The sequence below is a fragment of the Euprymna scolopes genome, chromosome 15, assembly GCF_053919585.1.
Source record: "Euprymna scolopes isolate OS-2025 chromosome 15, ASM5391958v1, whole genome shotgun sequence".
In the NCBI taxonomy this organism is placed as follows: domain Eukaryota; kingdom Metazoa; phylum Mollusca; class Cephalopoda; order Sepiida; family Sepiolidae; genus Euprymna; species Euprymna scolopes.
Genome location: NC_136496.1, coordinates 27,339,716 through 27,358,420, shown reverse-complemented (window position 1 = coordinate 27,358,420; position 18,705 = coordinate 27,339,716). Strand labels below are relative to the sequence as shown.

The following is an 18,705-nucleotide window of genomic DNA, read 5'->3' as shown; positions in this document are numbered from 1 at the left end:
AATAATATATCTCCATCTTCATTTACTCGGATTCAAAATCATCCTTTTGTTTGCACCTGTCAGCATTTCTCTTGTGCCTTTCTCACGCCCCATGCAAGAACTAAAAATAAAAGAAATAAAATGGACAAGGTAACTCCACTTGAAACAGAAAGAGTTAGCTCCCCTTGATCAGTCTTAGTCGAGTTTGTGTGACAACTATCACAAACACAAGTAATATAACTCCATCTTCAAAATCATTCTTTTGTTTTTATTTCTGTCTATCAGCATCTTACTTATCCAGTTCTCACGTCTCCATGTGAGAACTCAAATAACAGCGGTAAACGGAAGGAGGTAACTCCACCTGAAACAAAACAAGAGCCATCACCCACTTTTTCTATCATCCTAACAATATGAATTTTGTTGTTAATTTAATTTCTGTTAATTCCTCTACACTTTAGTTGATTCAATCTGTTATAATTTATAAAACATTTATTTCCAGAAGTGACGACAAACACGTTGTCGCATCTCAGTTGGATGAACCAGTTTTCCTTAAAGACGGAACAGGTTGTTGTTCTTCTCAAAGCCAAACAGACGGAACAATCTCCAGGAATTCTGACGTCTCTCACCTCGATTAACATGGAAGTAACACTTCATCAAAATGAAGTTGGTAAGTAATGCTATAACATATCTAGCCTATAATGATGCCTATAACATGTCTAGCCTATAATGATGCCTATAACATGTCTAGCCTATAATTATGCCTATAACATGTCTAGCCTATAATGATGCCTATAACATGTCTAGCCTATAATGATGCCTATAACATGTCTAGCCTATAACGATGCCTATAACATGTCTAGCCTATAACGATGCCTATAACATGTCTAGCCTATAATGATGCCTATAACATGTCTAGCCTATAATGATGCCTATAACATATCTAGCCTATAATGGCGCCTATAACACGTCTAGCCTAATATGATGCCTTTATGTAAAATTTTAAATGTTTAGGCCAAAAATTTGTTTGGTCAACATTTTTTATTTTGGACTCAAATCAAATTAAAAAGTTTGATCCATGTCCAAGTAACCTACATCTAAAATTCTAAGTGTTTAGACCCAAAATTGGTAGAGGAGTTTAGTAGAGTTTTCAAAGGTCAAATCATTGAACTTTGATCCCTTGACAGCCAAATTTCTGTCCAAAAACCAATTAAGATTTTTCCAAATCTCAATACCCCTTATGTCAAATCTCGGGTCTTTAGACTGAAAATTGACAGAGTAGTTTGGTAGAGAAATGTACACACACAGACAATTTCACTTTCATAGATATATAGATATCTATCTCTCTCATATATATATGTATGTATATATATGTATGTATATATATATATACACACATATGCACACACCCTCCCATCCTTCTATTAAAGCCAGGACCAGTTTACCCTCAAAGAATAAATATTTTTTCTAAATTTTAGATATACATCCAGGGTAAAAATATTAACTTTATGGGGGGTTAGTTTGTATTTTTCAAGGTTTATTTTAACATACAAATGCACATACATTTGCTCTTTATAAAATAGGAGATAAATCTAACCATATTTTATTACTGGTTCTTCATCACTGTCTTTTTATATTCGTTTGTTCTCAAAAAAACACGAATACAATATGATGATCATCTATATAGAGAAGATACTCTAACACGTGGTTATTACAAAAACATAAAATTAGAAATCTTTTATTTTCCAGGTCTCATAAATGAAATCGTGAGCAGTTTAAGCCTGAAAGATCTCCAGCTAAAGACGTGCTACTTAAAGCAGACTCCACTGGCCTTCATTGGTCCTTCAACTCTTAACTTTACGATGGCCGCATCACAGTGGTGCACTCACAGTGGACCAGACTATTTACCAAAGTCAGTGCTAACACTGGAAACGGGTCTGTTACTTGTGCACTTTGGTCAGGAACATCTCCTAAGCCTTAATAATTTCACAGAACAGTTTCTTAAAGAATGTGAGGTATGTAATAAAGCTGTGGTGCTTGTTAATGCAGCCGACAAATCGATATTTTACATATGTTGTTTTAAGCAAAAAATAATATTATGTACTTAATTTTCAAGATTTCAAGTCATATTGAATATTTCAATAGCTCGGATAATATCACCTATGTGATCTACGTCTACAAATTAAATGCAGTAGTCTCTCAGTTAGACCGTTGATTAATGATTGATTCTTCTGCTTGGCATCTTTTGTGCCCTGTCATTGACTGGTTCTTTAGTTCTTCTGCCAAGGCACGCCACTCTCATGCTGCCTCCCATGTTTAACTTTATGGGGAGTTATTTTGTATTTTTCAAGGTTTATTTTAACATACAAATGCACATACATTTGCTCTTTATAAAATAAGAGCCATTTCAGAGGAGCAAGCAAGAGCTGGTGAGAAATGTATTGCTGTGGACTCCACTGCATGAGCGCACGAACATCATAGGACGACCTAGATTCACATACTTCTTGATGATCTCATGGTGGACAGTGATGGTAGACAGTACGTCCGTCGGAGGAAAGATGAAGAATTTAATCCTAGGTGCTCAGTTTCAGTTTGGAGGTTCAGTTTTGGTTTGGGGCATTATTAATACCAATGGTCCAGGGCTTATAGTTCACTTGCAAGGGCGAATTAATTTGACTGTATTTAATGTTGACTGAGCATTTTCTACCCTACTTTGGTCGGAATTTGGATGATCATCCCATCTTCATGCAGGATAACGCTCCCATTTACACAGCTGGCAATTTCAAGAGGTTCCTGGAAGAGCATGATATTCCGTGTTTGGATTAGTCTGCACAATCTCCAGACCTCAATCCTATCGAAAACGTATGGCATTACATCAAGCAACAGCTACGCAATGGTAAAATTTCAAATTTAGAAGAACTTTGGACAAAAATTAAAGAAAAGTAGGATGCCCTTTCCTCGGAGTATTGCTGCAGTATAATTTAAGGAATTCCCAAGATTGCAGTCTGTCAAATTGCAGAAGAGCTATGCTACTAAATATTTACTAGGTCATTGTGTTCCTGTTGTATTTGTGTTGCATTAATGTCCTAAAGTTACATTTAAATAACAATTTTCCATTGTGCGGACTTTCTTTTTGCCTCCTCAATTTGGAGTTATTTTTTTAAATTGACGTGAACACTAGAATATTTCAATTAAAAGTCAACTTTGAACAGGTAAAATTATAGAAGAATAAAAGGCGAATCAAATGAGGTATAGTTTGTTTAAACAGTTACATTAAATTTAGCTTAAATTTGCAGTTTTTGAAAAAAATCACAAGTGCGGACTTTCTTTTTGCCACCTATGTATTTAAAGAAGGGACATCAAAAAGGAGATGTCTACATCGAGTTAGGAGAAGTTACATAACATATACAAATAAGATGTTTTGTTTAACTTCGCCATGGGCATGGAATATGTGCCTATATTAAAGATATCTTTCCATGTGGTAGGGACATCTCCAGGGAAGATCCTAACTTACCTTATATGTGCTTCCGGGTTGCTTTAGCTCACACTACGGCATTTTTATTTACTCTCTATCGCCCCCACAACAGCGGAGTTACTATATTTAAAAGCATATCTGAGAAAATTGACCAAGTCCTATCTGCTTATCCTTCAGCTAACATTCACGTATGTGGAGACTTCAATGTTCACAACGTCGAATGGTTGACCCACTCAAACAAGACCGATGATGAGGGGAGGTTCTGTCATGATTTCTCCATTGCCTATGACCTCACTCAGATTGTTCAGGAACCCACCCGTGTGCCCGACAATGACGGCCAGTATGCGAGCCTACTAGACCTTTTTCTCACAACTTGCCCTGAACTATGTTCAGTTTCTGTTCTGTCGCCTCTTGGATCTTCCGACCACTCTGTTGTATCAATTAAGATAAAAATGAAATGTAATAAGTCCCCAGACGTACCTCTCCATCGTACAGTATATCGATACACTAAGGCTGACTGGGATAGCTTCCGTACATTTATAACTGATCTACCTCTGCATTCCATATTTAAAAAGGATGTGTCCTCTATAGTATTAGACCTGACGGATGGTTAATTGTAGGTATTGATCATTTCATACCCTCAAAAACTTTTCAGCAAAAACCTAACAGCCAGCCATGGTTCTCTCCAGAATGTGCTGCTGCCATTGCGCACAGAAATCACTTTTTTCACTGTTTCCAACGTAATAGATGTATGGAAACTAAAGCCGCTTTCAGGACTGCCAGCAACCATTGTAAGAAAGTAATAAAGAGCGCAAGATGGTTGTATGCTCAATCTGTTAAGTCCAAAGTAGCTGAGCAGCGGCTTGGTTCCCACCAGTTTTGGCAAATAGCAAACAGAATTCTGAACAGAAGTGTGCGCTCCATTTCAACTATCATCAATGGACCTGAGGTAATCTCGTCAGCATCAGACAAAGCCAAACTCTTTGTCAAGAATTTTGCAGCTAATTCTACCTTTTGCGATCAAGGCCGCCAACCCCCAATATTTCCTCCTGTATCTGAAAACACACTATGTGATATACGTATATCTGTACGTGATGTTGCCAAGCTAATCAAAAACCTTGATTCCAGTAAAGCAACTGGCCCGGACGGTATTCCAATTATAGTACTCAAAAAACTTTAACCTGAACTAGCGCCCATACTTACAAAACTATTTAAACGTTGTCTTAAGGAGAATAGTTTCCCATCTCCCTGGAAAATTTCATCAGTATGCCCCGTATTTAAGAATTCAGGTGATCGCTCATCCCCCTCTCAGTACAGGCCAATAAGTCTCCTGTGCGTCATGAGTAAGTTGCTGGAATCTGTGTTAAATACAGAAGTAATCAACCATCTCAACAAAAATAACCTTCTTAGTGACACTCAATATGGTTTCCGTTCTGCTAGATCTACAGCAGATGTGCTTACAGTTATATCTCATAGGATTAGCAAATTTCTCGACGGAGGCAACCTTTCTAGGGCAATTGCTCTTGACATATCTAAGGCCTTTGATAGGGTATGGCATAAAGGTTTACTTCATAAGATCTCTAGCTATGGTATAGCTGGAAATGTCTTCTCAATTATTAAATCATTTCTTTCTGATAGGTTCATAAGAGTAGTAGTTGAGGGCAAAAATCAGAAGCTCACAGTATTAATGCCGGTGTCCCTCAGGGATCCATCCTGGGCCCAACTCTTTTCCTGATCTACATTAATGATCTTCCAAATCACATCCTTACATCATTTGTAGACATTTATGCTGATGACACTACCATTTATGGTAGCACATCTAAGACAGTAAACGACCAAGTTCTCTCCACTTCTCTCTCCTCTGATCTTGAGCATGTAGTATAATGGGGAAAGGAGTGGCTGGTTACTTTTAATGCATCTAAAACCAAGCTTCTCTCTTTACATCATCAACATTCTGATCCACATCTGGCATCAATTGAAATAAATGGCTCTCATCTTCAGGAGGCCTCAAGTTTTGACAAGCTTCTGGGCTTGACCATTACTCCTGATCTTAAATGGAACACGTACATCAAATCTGTTGCCAAGGCCGCTGGAAAAATGGTGGGATCTTTCTATCGATCCAGTAGATATCTCACTGCTGATGCAATTCTCTATCTACATAAGAGCCAGGTACGTCCAAGGATGGAATACTGTTGCCACATCTGGGCAGGAGCTGCTAGAAAGGACTTGTCCTGCCTTGATAGAGTTCAAAATAGACTTCGTAGCCTCGTAGGAGATGTCCTTTTCTCTTCCTTGCAACCTCTATCTCACAGAAGAGATGTTGCGAGTTTGTCTCTGATGTATCGTTATTTTCATGGAAAGTGTTCAACTGAGCTTCAATCTATGGTCCCCCCTCGCCAAACTTTCACAAGAAACACTCGTCTAGCTGTAAACACTATCAATAATTCCCCCCACTCCTTATCTGTGCCTAAACCTGAACGTAGATTCCATGAACAAAGCTTTTTTATTAGAACTGCACGCCTGTGGAATTGTCTTCCGTTTTCCTGCTTTCCGGCTGACTACAATATGGTTGTCTTCAAGTCTAACGTAAATAGGTTCTTGATGAGCCGTTCGATATGAGTTATCAAATTTTACAAATTTTCATTACTAATGATTATTATATTGTCCAATTTCTACTGTACACTCTTTAACCCTTATCCTTGAGTAGCCTCTGGGCCTTGATAATGAGTTGATACCTATGAAAAAAAAAAAAAAAAAAGAAGAAAAACTTCAATGTGAACAAGTTCTAATTGAATCGTCCCCCTAAGTAATCCAAGTTACAAAATTCCCACTGTTTACTATGCTAAAATCACAATGACTAATGTATACCTATTAACCCTTATCCTCGAGTGGCCTCTGGGCCTTGATAAGTGGTGACATGCTTGTAAAAAAAAAAACAAACAAAAAAACTTGAAATATGTAAGAGCACTAAGAGAGTGTTTTGTGTACATTCATATGTGTGTGGGTATACATGCTTAAGCATGCCTTTTAACTTGTAATGCATGTGGTATGTTCGTTGTGTATGTATGTCCATCGTGTATGCATGTGTCTAGTGTTTACAAGAGTTTGTAATAGTATACATTGTGTTGCCTTACCTTAAAACGTAAGTGCGTCTGTCTATATGGATGGTTCAGACGAAAAAGGGACAGAGAACGGAAGTAGATAGAGAGAATGCACAGCAAAAAGTAGAGACGCCACCTGTCAGATAAATCGAAAATCACAAAAAGGCAATAACTGATGTGTATTGAGTAACTGTGTGTGTGTGTGTGTGTGTGTGTGTGAGAGATACCTATCCACATATCAGTCTGCGAAGAGTTTGCCTATAATACTCTCCACCAGATAACCGGAGGCTGAATAGAAAAGAGGTTGCAACAGGAAAGGATATCAAACAAAGAGTGTTTAAAGCCTGTGTAACTGTGTTGAAAGGTCACAGGACGTCCATTGTGAATTTTAAGTGCGAATAATTTGCGGTTGTAGACTGCATTGTGTTGCCGAGTCTAGGAAGCATGCACAAGTTTAAGTTAGTCGTGTATGGTGGCAAATGAGTCTGCAGGAAACTAATCCGTTCCGAGGAAACGCGTTGTCGAGATTAGGTGCACACAGTCGCAAGTGAATGCGGGAGAATAAACCGATTCCGTTGAAAGTACCGACGTTCAAATGATTGGTGCAACCAGTGAGTCGGTTGGATAATTGAACCCCTAGGAATGAGTTTTGTAGTGTACATTTTGCAACGTAACTCATGTTGGCTGGGGTAACTTCTGTCGTTGAGGTTGTTATGAATTCCAGGAGTTTTCAGTGTTTGACGAATGTCTTTGTGAGTTTGCTTGTCATGTTTGTTGCTGGAAAGGTTGATATGCCGTAAGATGTTGCTGGAAAGGTTGATATGCCGTAAGATGTTGCTGGAAAGGTTGATGTGTCGTAAGATGTTGCTGGAAAGGTTGATATGCCGTAAGATGTTGCTGGAAAGGGTTGATGTGTCGTAAGATGTTGGTGGAAAGGTTTATATGCCGTAAGATGTTGCTGGAAAGGTTGATATGCCGTAAGATGTTGCTGGAAAGGTTGATATGCCGTAAGATGTTGCTGGAAAGGTTGATATGCCGTAAGATGTTGCTGGAAAGGTTGATATGCCGTAAGATGTTGCTGGAAAGGTTGATATGCCGTAAGATGTTGCTGGAAAGGTTGATATGCCGTAAGATGTTGCTGGAAAGGTTGATATGCCGTAAGATGTTGCTGGAAAGGTTGATATGCCGTAAGATGTTGCTGGAAAGGTTGATATGCCGTAAGATGTTGCTGGAAAGGTTGATATGCCGTAAGATGTTGCTGGAAAGGTTGATATGTCGTAAGATGTTGCTGGAAAGGTTGATATGCCGTAAGATGTTGCTGGAAAGGGTTGATGTGCCGTAAGATGTTGCTGGAAAGGTTGATATGCCATAAGATGTTGCTGGAAAGGGTTGATGTGTCGTAAGATGTTGCTGGAAAGGTTGATATGCCGTAAGATGTTGGTGGAAAGGTTTATATGCCGTAAGATGTTGCTGGAAAGGTTGATATGCCGTAAGATGTTGGTGGAAAGGTTTATATGCCGTAAGATGTTGGTGGAAAGGTTGATATGCCGTAAGATGTTGGTGGAAAGGTTGATATGCCGTAAGATGTTGCTGGAAAGGTTGATATGCCGTAAGATGTTGCTGGAAAGGTTGATATGCCATAAGATGTTGCTGGAAAGGGTTGATGTGTCGTAAGATGTTGCTGGAAAGGTTGATATGCCGTAAGATGTTGCTGGAAAGGTTGATATGCCGTAAGATGTTGCTGGAAAGGGTTGATGTGTCGTAAGATGTTGCTGGAAAGGTTGATATGCCATAAGATGTTGCTGGAAAGGGTTGATGTGTCGTAAGATGTTGCTGGAAAGGTTGATATGCCGTAAGATGTTGGTGGAAAGGTTTATATGCCGTAAGATGTTGCTGGAAAGGTTGATATGCCGTAAGATGTTGGTGGAAAGGTTTATATGCCGTAAGATGTTGGTGGAAAGGTTGATATGCCGTAAGATGTTGGTGGAAAGGTTGATATGCCGTAAGATGTTGCTGGAAAGGTTGATATGCCGTAAGATGTTGCTGGAAAGGTTGATATGCCGTAAGATGTTGCTGGAAAGGTTGATATGCCGTAAGATGTTGCTGGAAAGGTTGATATGCCGTAAGATGTTGCTGGAAAGGTTGATATGCCGTAAGATGTTGCTGGAAAGGGTTGATGTGTCGTAAGATGTTGCTGGAAAGGTTGATATGCTGTAAGATGTTGCTGGAAAGGTTGATATGCCGTAAGATGTTGCTGGAAAGGGTTGATGTGTCGTAAGATGTTGCTGGAAAGGTTGATATGCCGTAAGATGTTGCTGGAAAGGTTGATATGCCGTAAGATGTTGCTGGAAAGGTTGATATGCCGTAAGATGTTGCTGGAAAGGTTGATATGCCGTAAGATGTTGCTGGAAAGATTGATATGCCGTAAGATGTTGCTGGAAAGGGTTTATGTGTCGTAAGATGTTGCTGGAAAGGTTGATATGCTGTAAGATGTTGCTGGAAAGGGTTGATGTGTCGTAAGATGTTGCTGGAAAGGGTTGATGTGTCGTAAGATGTTGCTGGAAAGGTTGATGTGTCGTAAGATGTTGCTGGAAAGGTTGATATGCCATAAGATGTTGCTGGAAAGGTTGATATGCCGTAAGATGTTGCTGGAAAGGTTGATATGCCGTAAGATGTTGCTGGAAAGGTTGATATGCCGTAAGATGTTGCTGGAAAGGTTGATATGCCGTAAGATGTTGCTGGAAAGGTTGATGTGCCGTAAGATGTTGCTGGAAAGGTTGATGTGCCGTAAGATGTTGCTGGAAAGGGTTGATGTGCCGTAAGATGTTGCTGGAAAGGTTGATATGCCATAAGATGTTGCTGGAAAGGGTTGATGTCTCGTAAGATGTTGGTGGAAAGGTTTATATGCCGTAAGATGTTGCTGGAAAGGTTGATATGCCGTAAGATGTTGCTGGAAAGGTTGATATGCCGTAAGATGTTGCTGGAAAGGTTGATATGCCGTAAGATGTTGCTGGAAAGGTTGATATGCCGTAAGATGTTGCTGGAAAGGTTGATATGCCGTAAGATGTTGCTGGAAAGGTTGATATGCCGTAAGATGTTGCTGGAAAGGGTTGATGTGTCGTAAGATGTTGCTGGAAAGGTTGATATGCAGTAAGATGTAGCTGGAAAGGTTGATGTGCCGTAAGATGTTGCTGGAAAGGTTGATATGCCGTAAGATGTTGCTGGAAAGGTTGATATGCCGTAAGATGTTGCTGGAAAGGTTGATGTGCCGTAAGATGTTGCTGGAAAGGTTGATGTGCCGTAAGATGTTGCTGGAAAGGTTGATATGCCGTAAGATGTTGCTGGAAAGGTTGATATGCCGTAAGATGTTGCTGGAAAGGTTGATATGCCGTAAGATGTTGCTGGAAAGGTTGATATGCCGTAAGATGTTGCTGGAAAGGGTTGATGTGTCGTAAGATGTTGCTGGAAAGGTTGATATGCCGTAAGATGTTGCTGGAAAGGTTGATATGCCGTAAGATGTTGCTGGAAAGGTTGATATGCCGTAAGATGTAGCTGGAAAGGTTGATATGCCGTAAGATGTTGCTGGAAAGGGTTTATGTGTCGTAAGATGTTGCTGGAAAGGTTGATATGCTGTAAGATGTTGCTGGAAAGGGTTGATGTGTCGTAAGATGTTGCTGGAAAGGGTTGATGTGTCGTAAGATGTTGCTGGAAAGGTTGATGTGTCGTAAGATGTTGCTGGAAAGGTTGATATGCCGTAAGATGTTGCTGGAAAGGTTGATATGCCGTAAGATGTTGCTGGAAAGGTTGATATGCCGTAAGATGTTGCTGGAAAGGTTGATATGCCGTAAGATGTTGCTGGAAAGGTTGATATGCCGTAAGATGTTGCTGGAAAGGGTTGATGTGTCGTAAGATGTTGCTGGAAAGGTTGATGTGCCGTAAGATGTTGCTGGAAAGGGTTGATGTGTCGTAAGATGTTGCTGGAAAGGTTGATGTGTCGTAAGACGTTGCTGGAAAGGTTGATATGCCGTAAGATGTTACTGGAAAGGTTGATATGCCGTAAGATGTTGCTGGAAAGGTTGATATGCTGTAAGATGTTGCTGGAAAGGTTGATATGCCATAAGATGTTGCTGGAAAGGGTTGATGTGTCGTAAGATGTTGCTGGAAAGGTTGATATGCCGTAAGATGTTGGTGGAAAGGTTTATATGCTGTAAGATGTTGCTGGAAAGGTTGATATGCCGTAAGATGTAGCTGGAAAGGTTGATATGCCGTAAGATGTTGCTGGAAAGGGTTGATGTGTCGTAAGATGTTGCTGGAAAGGTTGATATGCCGTAAAATGTTGCTGGAAAGGGTTGATGTGTCATAAGATGACTTACTTTTTAGCATCGATATGGAGTCAAAATATGATAACATGCTGTGCATGAGACAACACGAGTTGCGTATGTCGACGCACATGACAGTTTATTATTTATTTTCGTGTGCACACATAGAGAGTGAAAAATAAAAACAATGTGCCGTCTTACTCTATGCGTTTAAAGTCACGTGGGTGTCTTTACTAGTTTACATTGGTTTGCTTGCTGTCACTTGTTCTCATCCATATTAATGTTGAAAACTGGAAGTTGAAACAGTGTGAAAATCGCTATTTGAAGTTTTCAGTGGGCTTGTTGCTGCTCGTTCTCCATGACTATATAGCTGGAATAAATTTTTTTTTTTTTTTTTTTTTTTTAATAATGCATACATGGCGAAAAAAAATATATAGAGATATCGAAGAAAGGTTGAAGTTTGTAGAAAAATTGTTATTCCGTTTTTATAATAGTTGAATTTATTCTCATTCCATAATGTGTATACTCATATATTTATTTATAAATTTATTTTTTTAAGGGTTTTCTTGGGTCGACTCAAACAGGAGAGAATGAACACAAACCTTCTTCAACAACCGAGACTGTCGACCACCAAGATAAATTTGTAACATTACGTAGCACCGATGATCTGCGCACTGGACTTTTTCATTACATTATGGAACCTGGTGAGTTGGAAATCGCTCTTTCTTTCAAAATAATGTCTATATATGTGAGGGGGGGGGGAGGAGGGGACCGAAAGAAAATTACTTTATTTTTTTTTTCATTGGAATATTGTCCCCCTCAATGTTGATATTTAAATTTATACTATATTGCAAACCATCTATTATCCAGTCTTCTACCGATTTATAATGTTTATTGTAATGTGTGCAAACTTTGACAGCATTAACTCTTATCGACTGTTGCAATATTTTTCATATATAATCAGGGTAGATATTTATTTGCTTCTTCACGTAAGCAAAATGTGACACAAGGTCGGTTTTTATGTGGAGGGGAGGGGGAACGGTATATAGGGTTGCCCCTACATGGATCACTAACCAATTTCCACAAGGGCAATGGTCTCAAAGTGCAGCATCTGCCGGAACAGATACTACACTTTGATCTCAGCCGAAATTGGAAGGTTCTACTTATAGGCACTGGCGATAGGAACTGACCAATCAAATGGATCCACGTTCTGCTAGCAACCAATCAGAAACTGGAATTACTCCATAAAAATATTGGATATTTTAGAATTACTGCATACAATTTTTTGTGTCCACTAGAAAAATCTTTGCTTGCAAAATTTTAAAGTCCAAAGATAAAAAGTCCTAAGGTAAAAGAGCTCGGAAAGAGAGATAAATTTTAAGGAATATATTCTACATTAGACAGAACAATATGTACGGGTCATGCAATGTTTATTAATTGCTATATTAATAAAAATTATGAAAGAACTTCATGTTTGTAAATGTGTATTTCTTGTGTCGACCAACTTTGATAATTATGTTCTGAATTATTTCTATTTTATTTTCTATTAATGGAATATTTAAAATATTAAAAAATTTAATGTTTTAAAATAAATTGAAATGTTTAAAATCGTATTTAAAAAATAAACTATAAAATTAAATTCATTGAATGTATTTTGTTTCTTCATAAATAAATCAACTTTTCAGTTTTTTATTAATAGTCAAAAAAGTATAAAATAATGTTTGACCTTTGAAAATCTGAACTGGAGTGCCATTAGCTGGAATCTAAACCAAAACATTTAGCACTGCAGCCTTGGTTGTTACTGTTTAAGCTAATCAGAGGGATGAGAAATAGTTAAAAATGAATCAACTTTAACGTATAAATGCATGTATATTTGTGCATTTGTACAAGAGCATTTGAAGTCTACTTATGCCTGCCAAGTTCTAATTTTTTTAAATTTTGACCCCTTAGCAAATATTTTGACCAGCTTTTATAAAACAATGGTCCACAAAATGCAATCATTTGACTCGCCTCACGCTGCTGTGTGACCTCGAATCTCAGAGGAGATACACTTTGAAAAAAATAGACAGACAGACACGCAGACATAGTGAATTATATATATATATATATAATCAAAATATATATATATATATACATATATATAACCAAAATTTTAATATATATAAATTCTGGTAATGTTCATCTATATATATAAAAGCGAAAATGTATGTATGTATGTGTGTTCACTTTTTCTGTATGTCAACAAAAGGCTTTTTTCAGAGAAGCGGGCGCTTGCTTCACAACTTTTTAAAACTTTTTATATCACATATAAATCGTAATATCTCACAGTTAACAACGAAGCTCGCCTGTCTATTTAATTTGGTCGATTTCGGGAAGATAAATATTCAACATTTGTCGCTCGCCGCATGTGGGTTAGTCTTTTTCCTATAACATCTTGGGAGAAAAAAAGCGTTCAGCAGTAAATACTATCCTGCAGTCAAACTTGACCTCATTAACTCATTAAAACGAGCACCTGCCAAATCCAAGTAATTAAATAAATTCAAACGTGTTTCCGTTAGCATCTCGCGGTGGGGCAATGGTTAACATCGCACGTTTTTTTTTTTTTCACACTTTAATTTACAACTTTGCCTCAAGGGTTCGGGTTCGATCCTCATACTTACTTTTTTTTTTAACCCACCCACCCCTGGAGTTTCCACACACACCTCCAAACATCTGGGCAACGCCGGGTACCCCTCGCTAGTATACTAATAAAATCAAAGTCAAAATTAATTGACTCAATTAATTAAGCTTCATGATTATCGGTTTTCATCATTAAGTATACATATAATTTTACTATAATCTTTTCGCAATAATCAAGAAAACAAAATATAAACTGAGAATATCTTGATTTTGCAATATATATATATATATATAAGCTCTATTTCCTATTTGGTATTATCGAGCTTTTATATCTGGCTGAGATAATTTTATACATATTAATTCTTTAATATTTATAATTTACTTTAATTTTACCATCTTGGATCATTTTGGTAAATTCAATTGTAATTTTCATTTTATATATATATATATATATATATATATATATATATATATATATATATATATATATATTACTGGGGTTGGAACATCATACTCTATGCCAGACAAACACCAGCTATTTCAGACACTCCAACCGAGAGAGGTCTAAAGATTCTAACCATCTCTTCAAGTGTAATTGTTTGAATATCTCTTTCACTTTGTTCACCATACTTGTTTAAATTTTTTTTTTTATGACCACAGTAGCTCCTACAAATACTGGAGCATTAGAAATCATCCCAAGATTCCGGTTTCTTTTCATAACCCACATAACTTGTCATTTGAAATAGAGAAGGATACACCCAGTTTAATCTGAATAAAAATAGGCAAAGTCAAAACAATGTCATATAAAAATCAAGCCTCCCCACACGTGTTCAAAGAAAAACATATTATTTGGATTATTCAAACTACTGTTTTCATTGTTCACGTTTTCAGTCAATGTAACCTCCGACCTTCTTCAGGTTATCTTGTGGAACTCTGGAATTTGCACAGAATTTCGGAGTTCAACTGAAAGTTCTCAGAGTTAGACAAGATACATCTGGAGAAGCTCAAAGGTTACATCAACCGGAACGTTGTGAAAAGATGAGGACAGTAGTATGAAGAATCCAAATAATACAAAATATTTAAAAAAAAATCAGAAATAACATTTAAAGTTAATAATGCCAGAGGACCTTAAACTATATCCGATAGTGAGGCCCCTGCTTGTGGGCTTTGAGGAGTGTGGAGCCACCCTTTAATTGCCATTGCTCCCAAGTCCACTCTGACCTGGAGTGGTAGTACCTGTTAGAGTCCCAACTATGGGTTAAATAGAAACTGACTTGAAAACAATAAATATATTTTATTAAAAAATTGTGCTTCAAAATCACTGGATTCGGCATTAAATAACCTGAAAAGGGTTGATATGCCGTAAAACAAAAACAACCAAACAAATAATAATGTAAGAAATTTTATTAAAACAAATAAAATATTAAAAAAAAAAAATTTTAAATAGTGATGAAATTTTAAACATATATAAAAATATGTCGATATCTTGTGTTTCAGAAATGACGGAAAATCGTGCCAGTCCAAACCAGATAGTCTTTTGCAACTGTGATAACAATCGCAATAGTACGATGACTTGGTGCTACGAACAAGCCCGCGTCCTGTCTCATGTAACTATCAGTCCAGTACCTTTCAGTCTGCCTATGGACGGACAGTTTATGAAAGAGCAACCATCTAAGGTAAAAAAAAAAAAAAAAATTCTTTTTCTTTTTTTTTTTTATACTTTAAAAAAAAAAATGTAAATGGGTAAGTAAAGCATAAGTTATCTCCCCTGAGATCATGACTTCTTGAATAAATGAAAACAACTATTCAACTCAATTTTTGTTGGATTTGGAGCGAGAAGTAATGAAAAAAGTGCAAAAAACGCATTGAAGCACAGAAATTAGGAACCCGCGACTTCTGGAAAATCTACAACAGTGTAGTAAATAATGGGCAATCGACAATCCCCCCACTATCCAACAATCATGAGGTTGTTTGCTCTGCAACTGAGAAGGCTAACATGCTTGCCAGTCGGTTTGCCTCCAACTCCACACTGGACCCTGCCAACCACCCCCTCCTTGACTTTCCTTTGCAGACAGACGCCACACTAGAAAATCTGAAAATCACCTCTTCTCATTTGCATGCTATCATAAAAAATCTTGACACTGCAAAAGCATGTGGACCTGATCTCATCCCAGCTGTGCTGGTAAAAAAGTGCTCCGCCGAAGTAGCTCCAGTTCTCTCCAAACTTTACAACAATGCCTTAATGAATCTTGCTTTCCTGCCTGCTGAAAAACTGCTTCTGTAGTACCAGTTTTCAAGAATTCTGGCGAAAGAACTGACCCAGTAAATTATCGCCCCATTAGCCTCCTCCCACTTTTCGCCAAAATATTTGAGACAATAATTAACCAAGCTCTAGTGCATCACCTTACAGATGCTAAACTTCTGACCGACAATATGGATTTAGACAAGCCTGTTTAACAGCAGACATCCTAACTGTAATTTCAGAACATATATACCAGTCACTGAACAAAGCGGGGGGAGGGTAGAGCGGTAGCTCTAGATATATCTAAGGCTTTTGACAGAGTATGGCATGAAGGTCTTCTCAGGAAAATCAGTTCATATAGTATCACTGGAAGAATACATGACATAATTAACTCCTTCTTAGATAAGAGAAAAATCCAGGTTGTCCTCTACGGTCGTACATCTAAACAATACAATATAAATGCGGGAGTGCCTCAGGGGTCTATCCTGGGACCTCTGTTATTCCTAATATTCATAAATGACCTCCCTGACAAAATTGCCTGTGAGATGGGTATATATGCTGACGACACCACACTCTATAACAGACACAACAGGAAAACAAACGAACACATATCTAAAGAAATGGCAGAAGCACTAGAGGATGACCTCCGATCTGTAGTGGAATGGCGGCATAAATGGATGCCAAAACTAAACTCGTTTCTGTCAATAATTACAAGAAACCTTCTCTATCACCAATAGCAATGGCCAATGACTCTTTATCTGAAAGTACATCCTTTAAACTCCTCGGCCTAACGCTCTCAGGAAACATGAGTTGGAACAATTACATCTTGAGTATCGCCAGGACCGCTGTGAAGAAGGTAGGTTCTCTCTACCATGCTAGAAAGGTATTAATGCCCAAAAGTATCCTATACCTCTATAAGGCCACCATTCGCCCATGTATGGAGTATTGTTGTCATATTTGGGCTGGTGCATCTACCACTAGTCTCTTGTTCCTAGACAAGGTTCAAAAGAGAGTCGCCAATCTGATAGGTTCTGAACTGTCATCTAAACTTCAGCCTCTGTCACATCGACGAAATGTTGCATCCCTCTGCCTTTTCTACAAGTACTTTAACGATGAATGCTCTGACGAACTGCAAGCACTTGTGCCCCCTCGACGTAAATACCTCCGACAAACCTGACAAGCAGCTAAATCCCACCCCTTCACAGTAGAGATCCCTAGATGTAAGAGAGCCTTCTACTCCAGTAGTTTCTCCCCCAGGACAGCTAGACTTTGGAATTCCCTGCCGGGTCCCTGCTTCCCCAACCGTACTGACATGCAGAAGTTCAAGTGCAACGTGAACCGACGTCTTGCCATCTAACTCCCTACACAGTACTCCTGATGCCCATGTCTCTGATAGTAGCCCCCTACATCAAAATGGCAATATGCATTGTTTGGGGTGAAAATGTAATAAATAAAAAAAAAAAATAAAAACAATTTTTTTTTGCCAATTTGAATGACGTTTTTCTACGTTTGTAGCATTTTCAGTCTTTCATTTTCTTCGTATCTATATATTAATACCATAGTACTTATTAATGTGCGTATGTGTGTCATGGTTTCCAGATTATAAATTATTTGATCAGGCAATCCTATTCATTAAAAAGAAGTATAGAAAGAGATATCATGCTACGAACATCAAATTACTATATCGATACGCTAATTTAATGTTTGTAGTATGTTATCCTCTTCTATCCTCCTTTTTAATAAATTGGATCTCTCGATCATCGAAGATGCAATTTAAAAAAAAAAAATTTTTAAATAATAAAATGATTTCGCTTTTGGGCCATATGTGAAACTGAAATATGCCTTCTTGGCCATCTGGCTAAGATCCAAGGGTAGTATCTGTTCTGTCTACAGATGGTATAATGATATCGTTGGGTTTCTGTTCGCACCGATCATTCATACAGTATTTTCCTATGAGGATATTGGAGAGAAACCGTAATAACCAGATATATTCTGACACTACATTCACCAGATTTCCGAGATAAATACTTTTACAGTTTTTAACGCATATTACTTATATGGCAGAGTCTCCGTTCATGCAGAACATTTTGCATTGTAATAGCTTCTAAGCTTTCATATTTTCAAATTAAAGCATTGCTTTAAAAAATATATATTAAGTTAATTCAATTTTTCCACAAAAGATCTATGAAATTTCAACATTTTGAAATGTTTGAAGATTGTTTTAAATCAGCTGCCGGATGTAGGTTGATTGTGGAACCATTTATTAAAAGAACTACTTGGTTAGTTTCCTATGGAGGCTGAATTTACAGGGTGAAAAAAAATAGATCATTTATCTATCTATATATATAAAAGGCAAATGCGACACATGCATTTTTGTATGTTCAAAAAAGGCTTTTTTCGCCGACAGTCCCGGGGTCGTTACTATCGCTTGGAAGTGTTTATATACCCTCTAGATAATAATATCTCGGATTTGGGAACGCGGGTCGCGTCTAGATTTATTTACAGCGACTTTTGCAAAATTATTGCTATTTTGGCTTCTCATGCGTTGATTCGGCTTTTTCATATAAAAAGCGAAACTAATTCAAAGCTAAGACATTGTTCTCAGCAATCGCGCCGGGAATGTAGCAATCAGCTTTAATGCAAGGAAAATTCTTTATATCAGACAATTGCTATTCAATTTGGACAATCCCCTGTTGATGGGGAGCTGGTTTCTCCCCAACATCTTGGGGAAACAAAACCAGCGAAAGTTGAGTAAATAAACCAAAAAAAAACAAAAAAACTCTGCCCTGCAGTAAATGTTAACTCCGTTACTTCTATTTGACCTCATTAATGAGGTCAAATAGAAGTAACAGAGTTAACTTTATTGCGGGCACCTGTCAATTCAAACATCTTTCCGTTACTATTTCTTGGTCGGCGAACAGTTAACGTCGCACATTTTTTTTTCACACTTTATTATTTTCCAACTGTGCCTTA

General features: G+C 37.8%; 1 protein-coding gene across 2 annotated transcripts in view; it reads left to right on the top strand.

Moving 5' to 3' along the window:
• The window catches only part of LOC145293754 (intermembrane lipid transfer protein VPS13B-like), a 260,242-nt gene that overhangs the window by 160,085 nt on the left and 81,452 nt on the right, over nt 1-18,705 (top strand). For both annotated transcript variants that reach the window (XM_080140245.1, XM_080140246.1), the window contains exons 25-28: nt 479-646; nt 1,726-1,991; nt 11,431-11,575; nt 14,988-15,166. In XM_080140245.1, the coding sequence (XP_079996371.1) occupies nt 479-646; nt 1,726-1,991; nt 11,431-11,575; nt 14,988-15,166 (758 nt within the window). The remainder of the gene's footprint in view (nt 1-478; nt 647-1,725; nt 1,992-11,430; nt 11,576-14,987; nt 15,167-18,705) is intronic.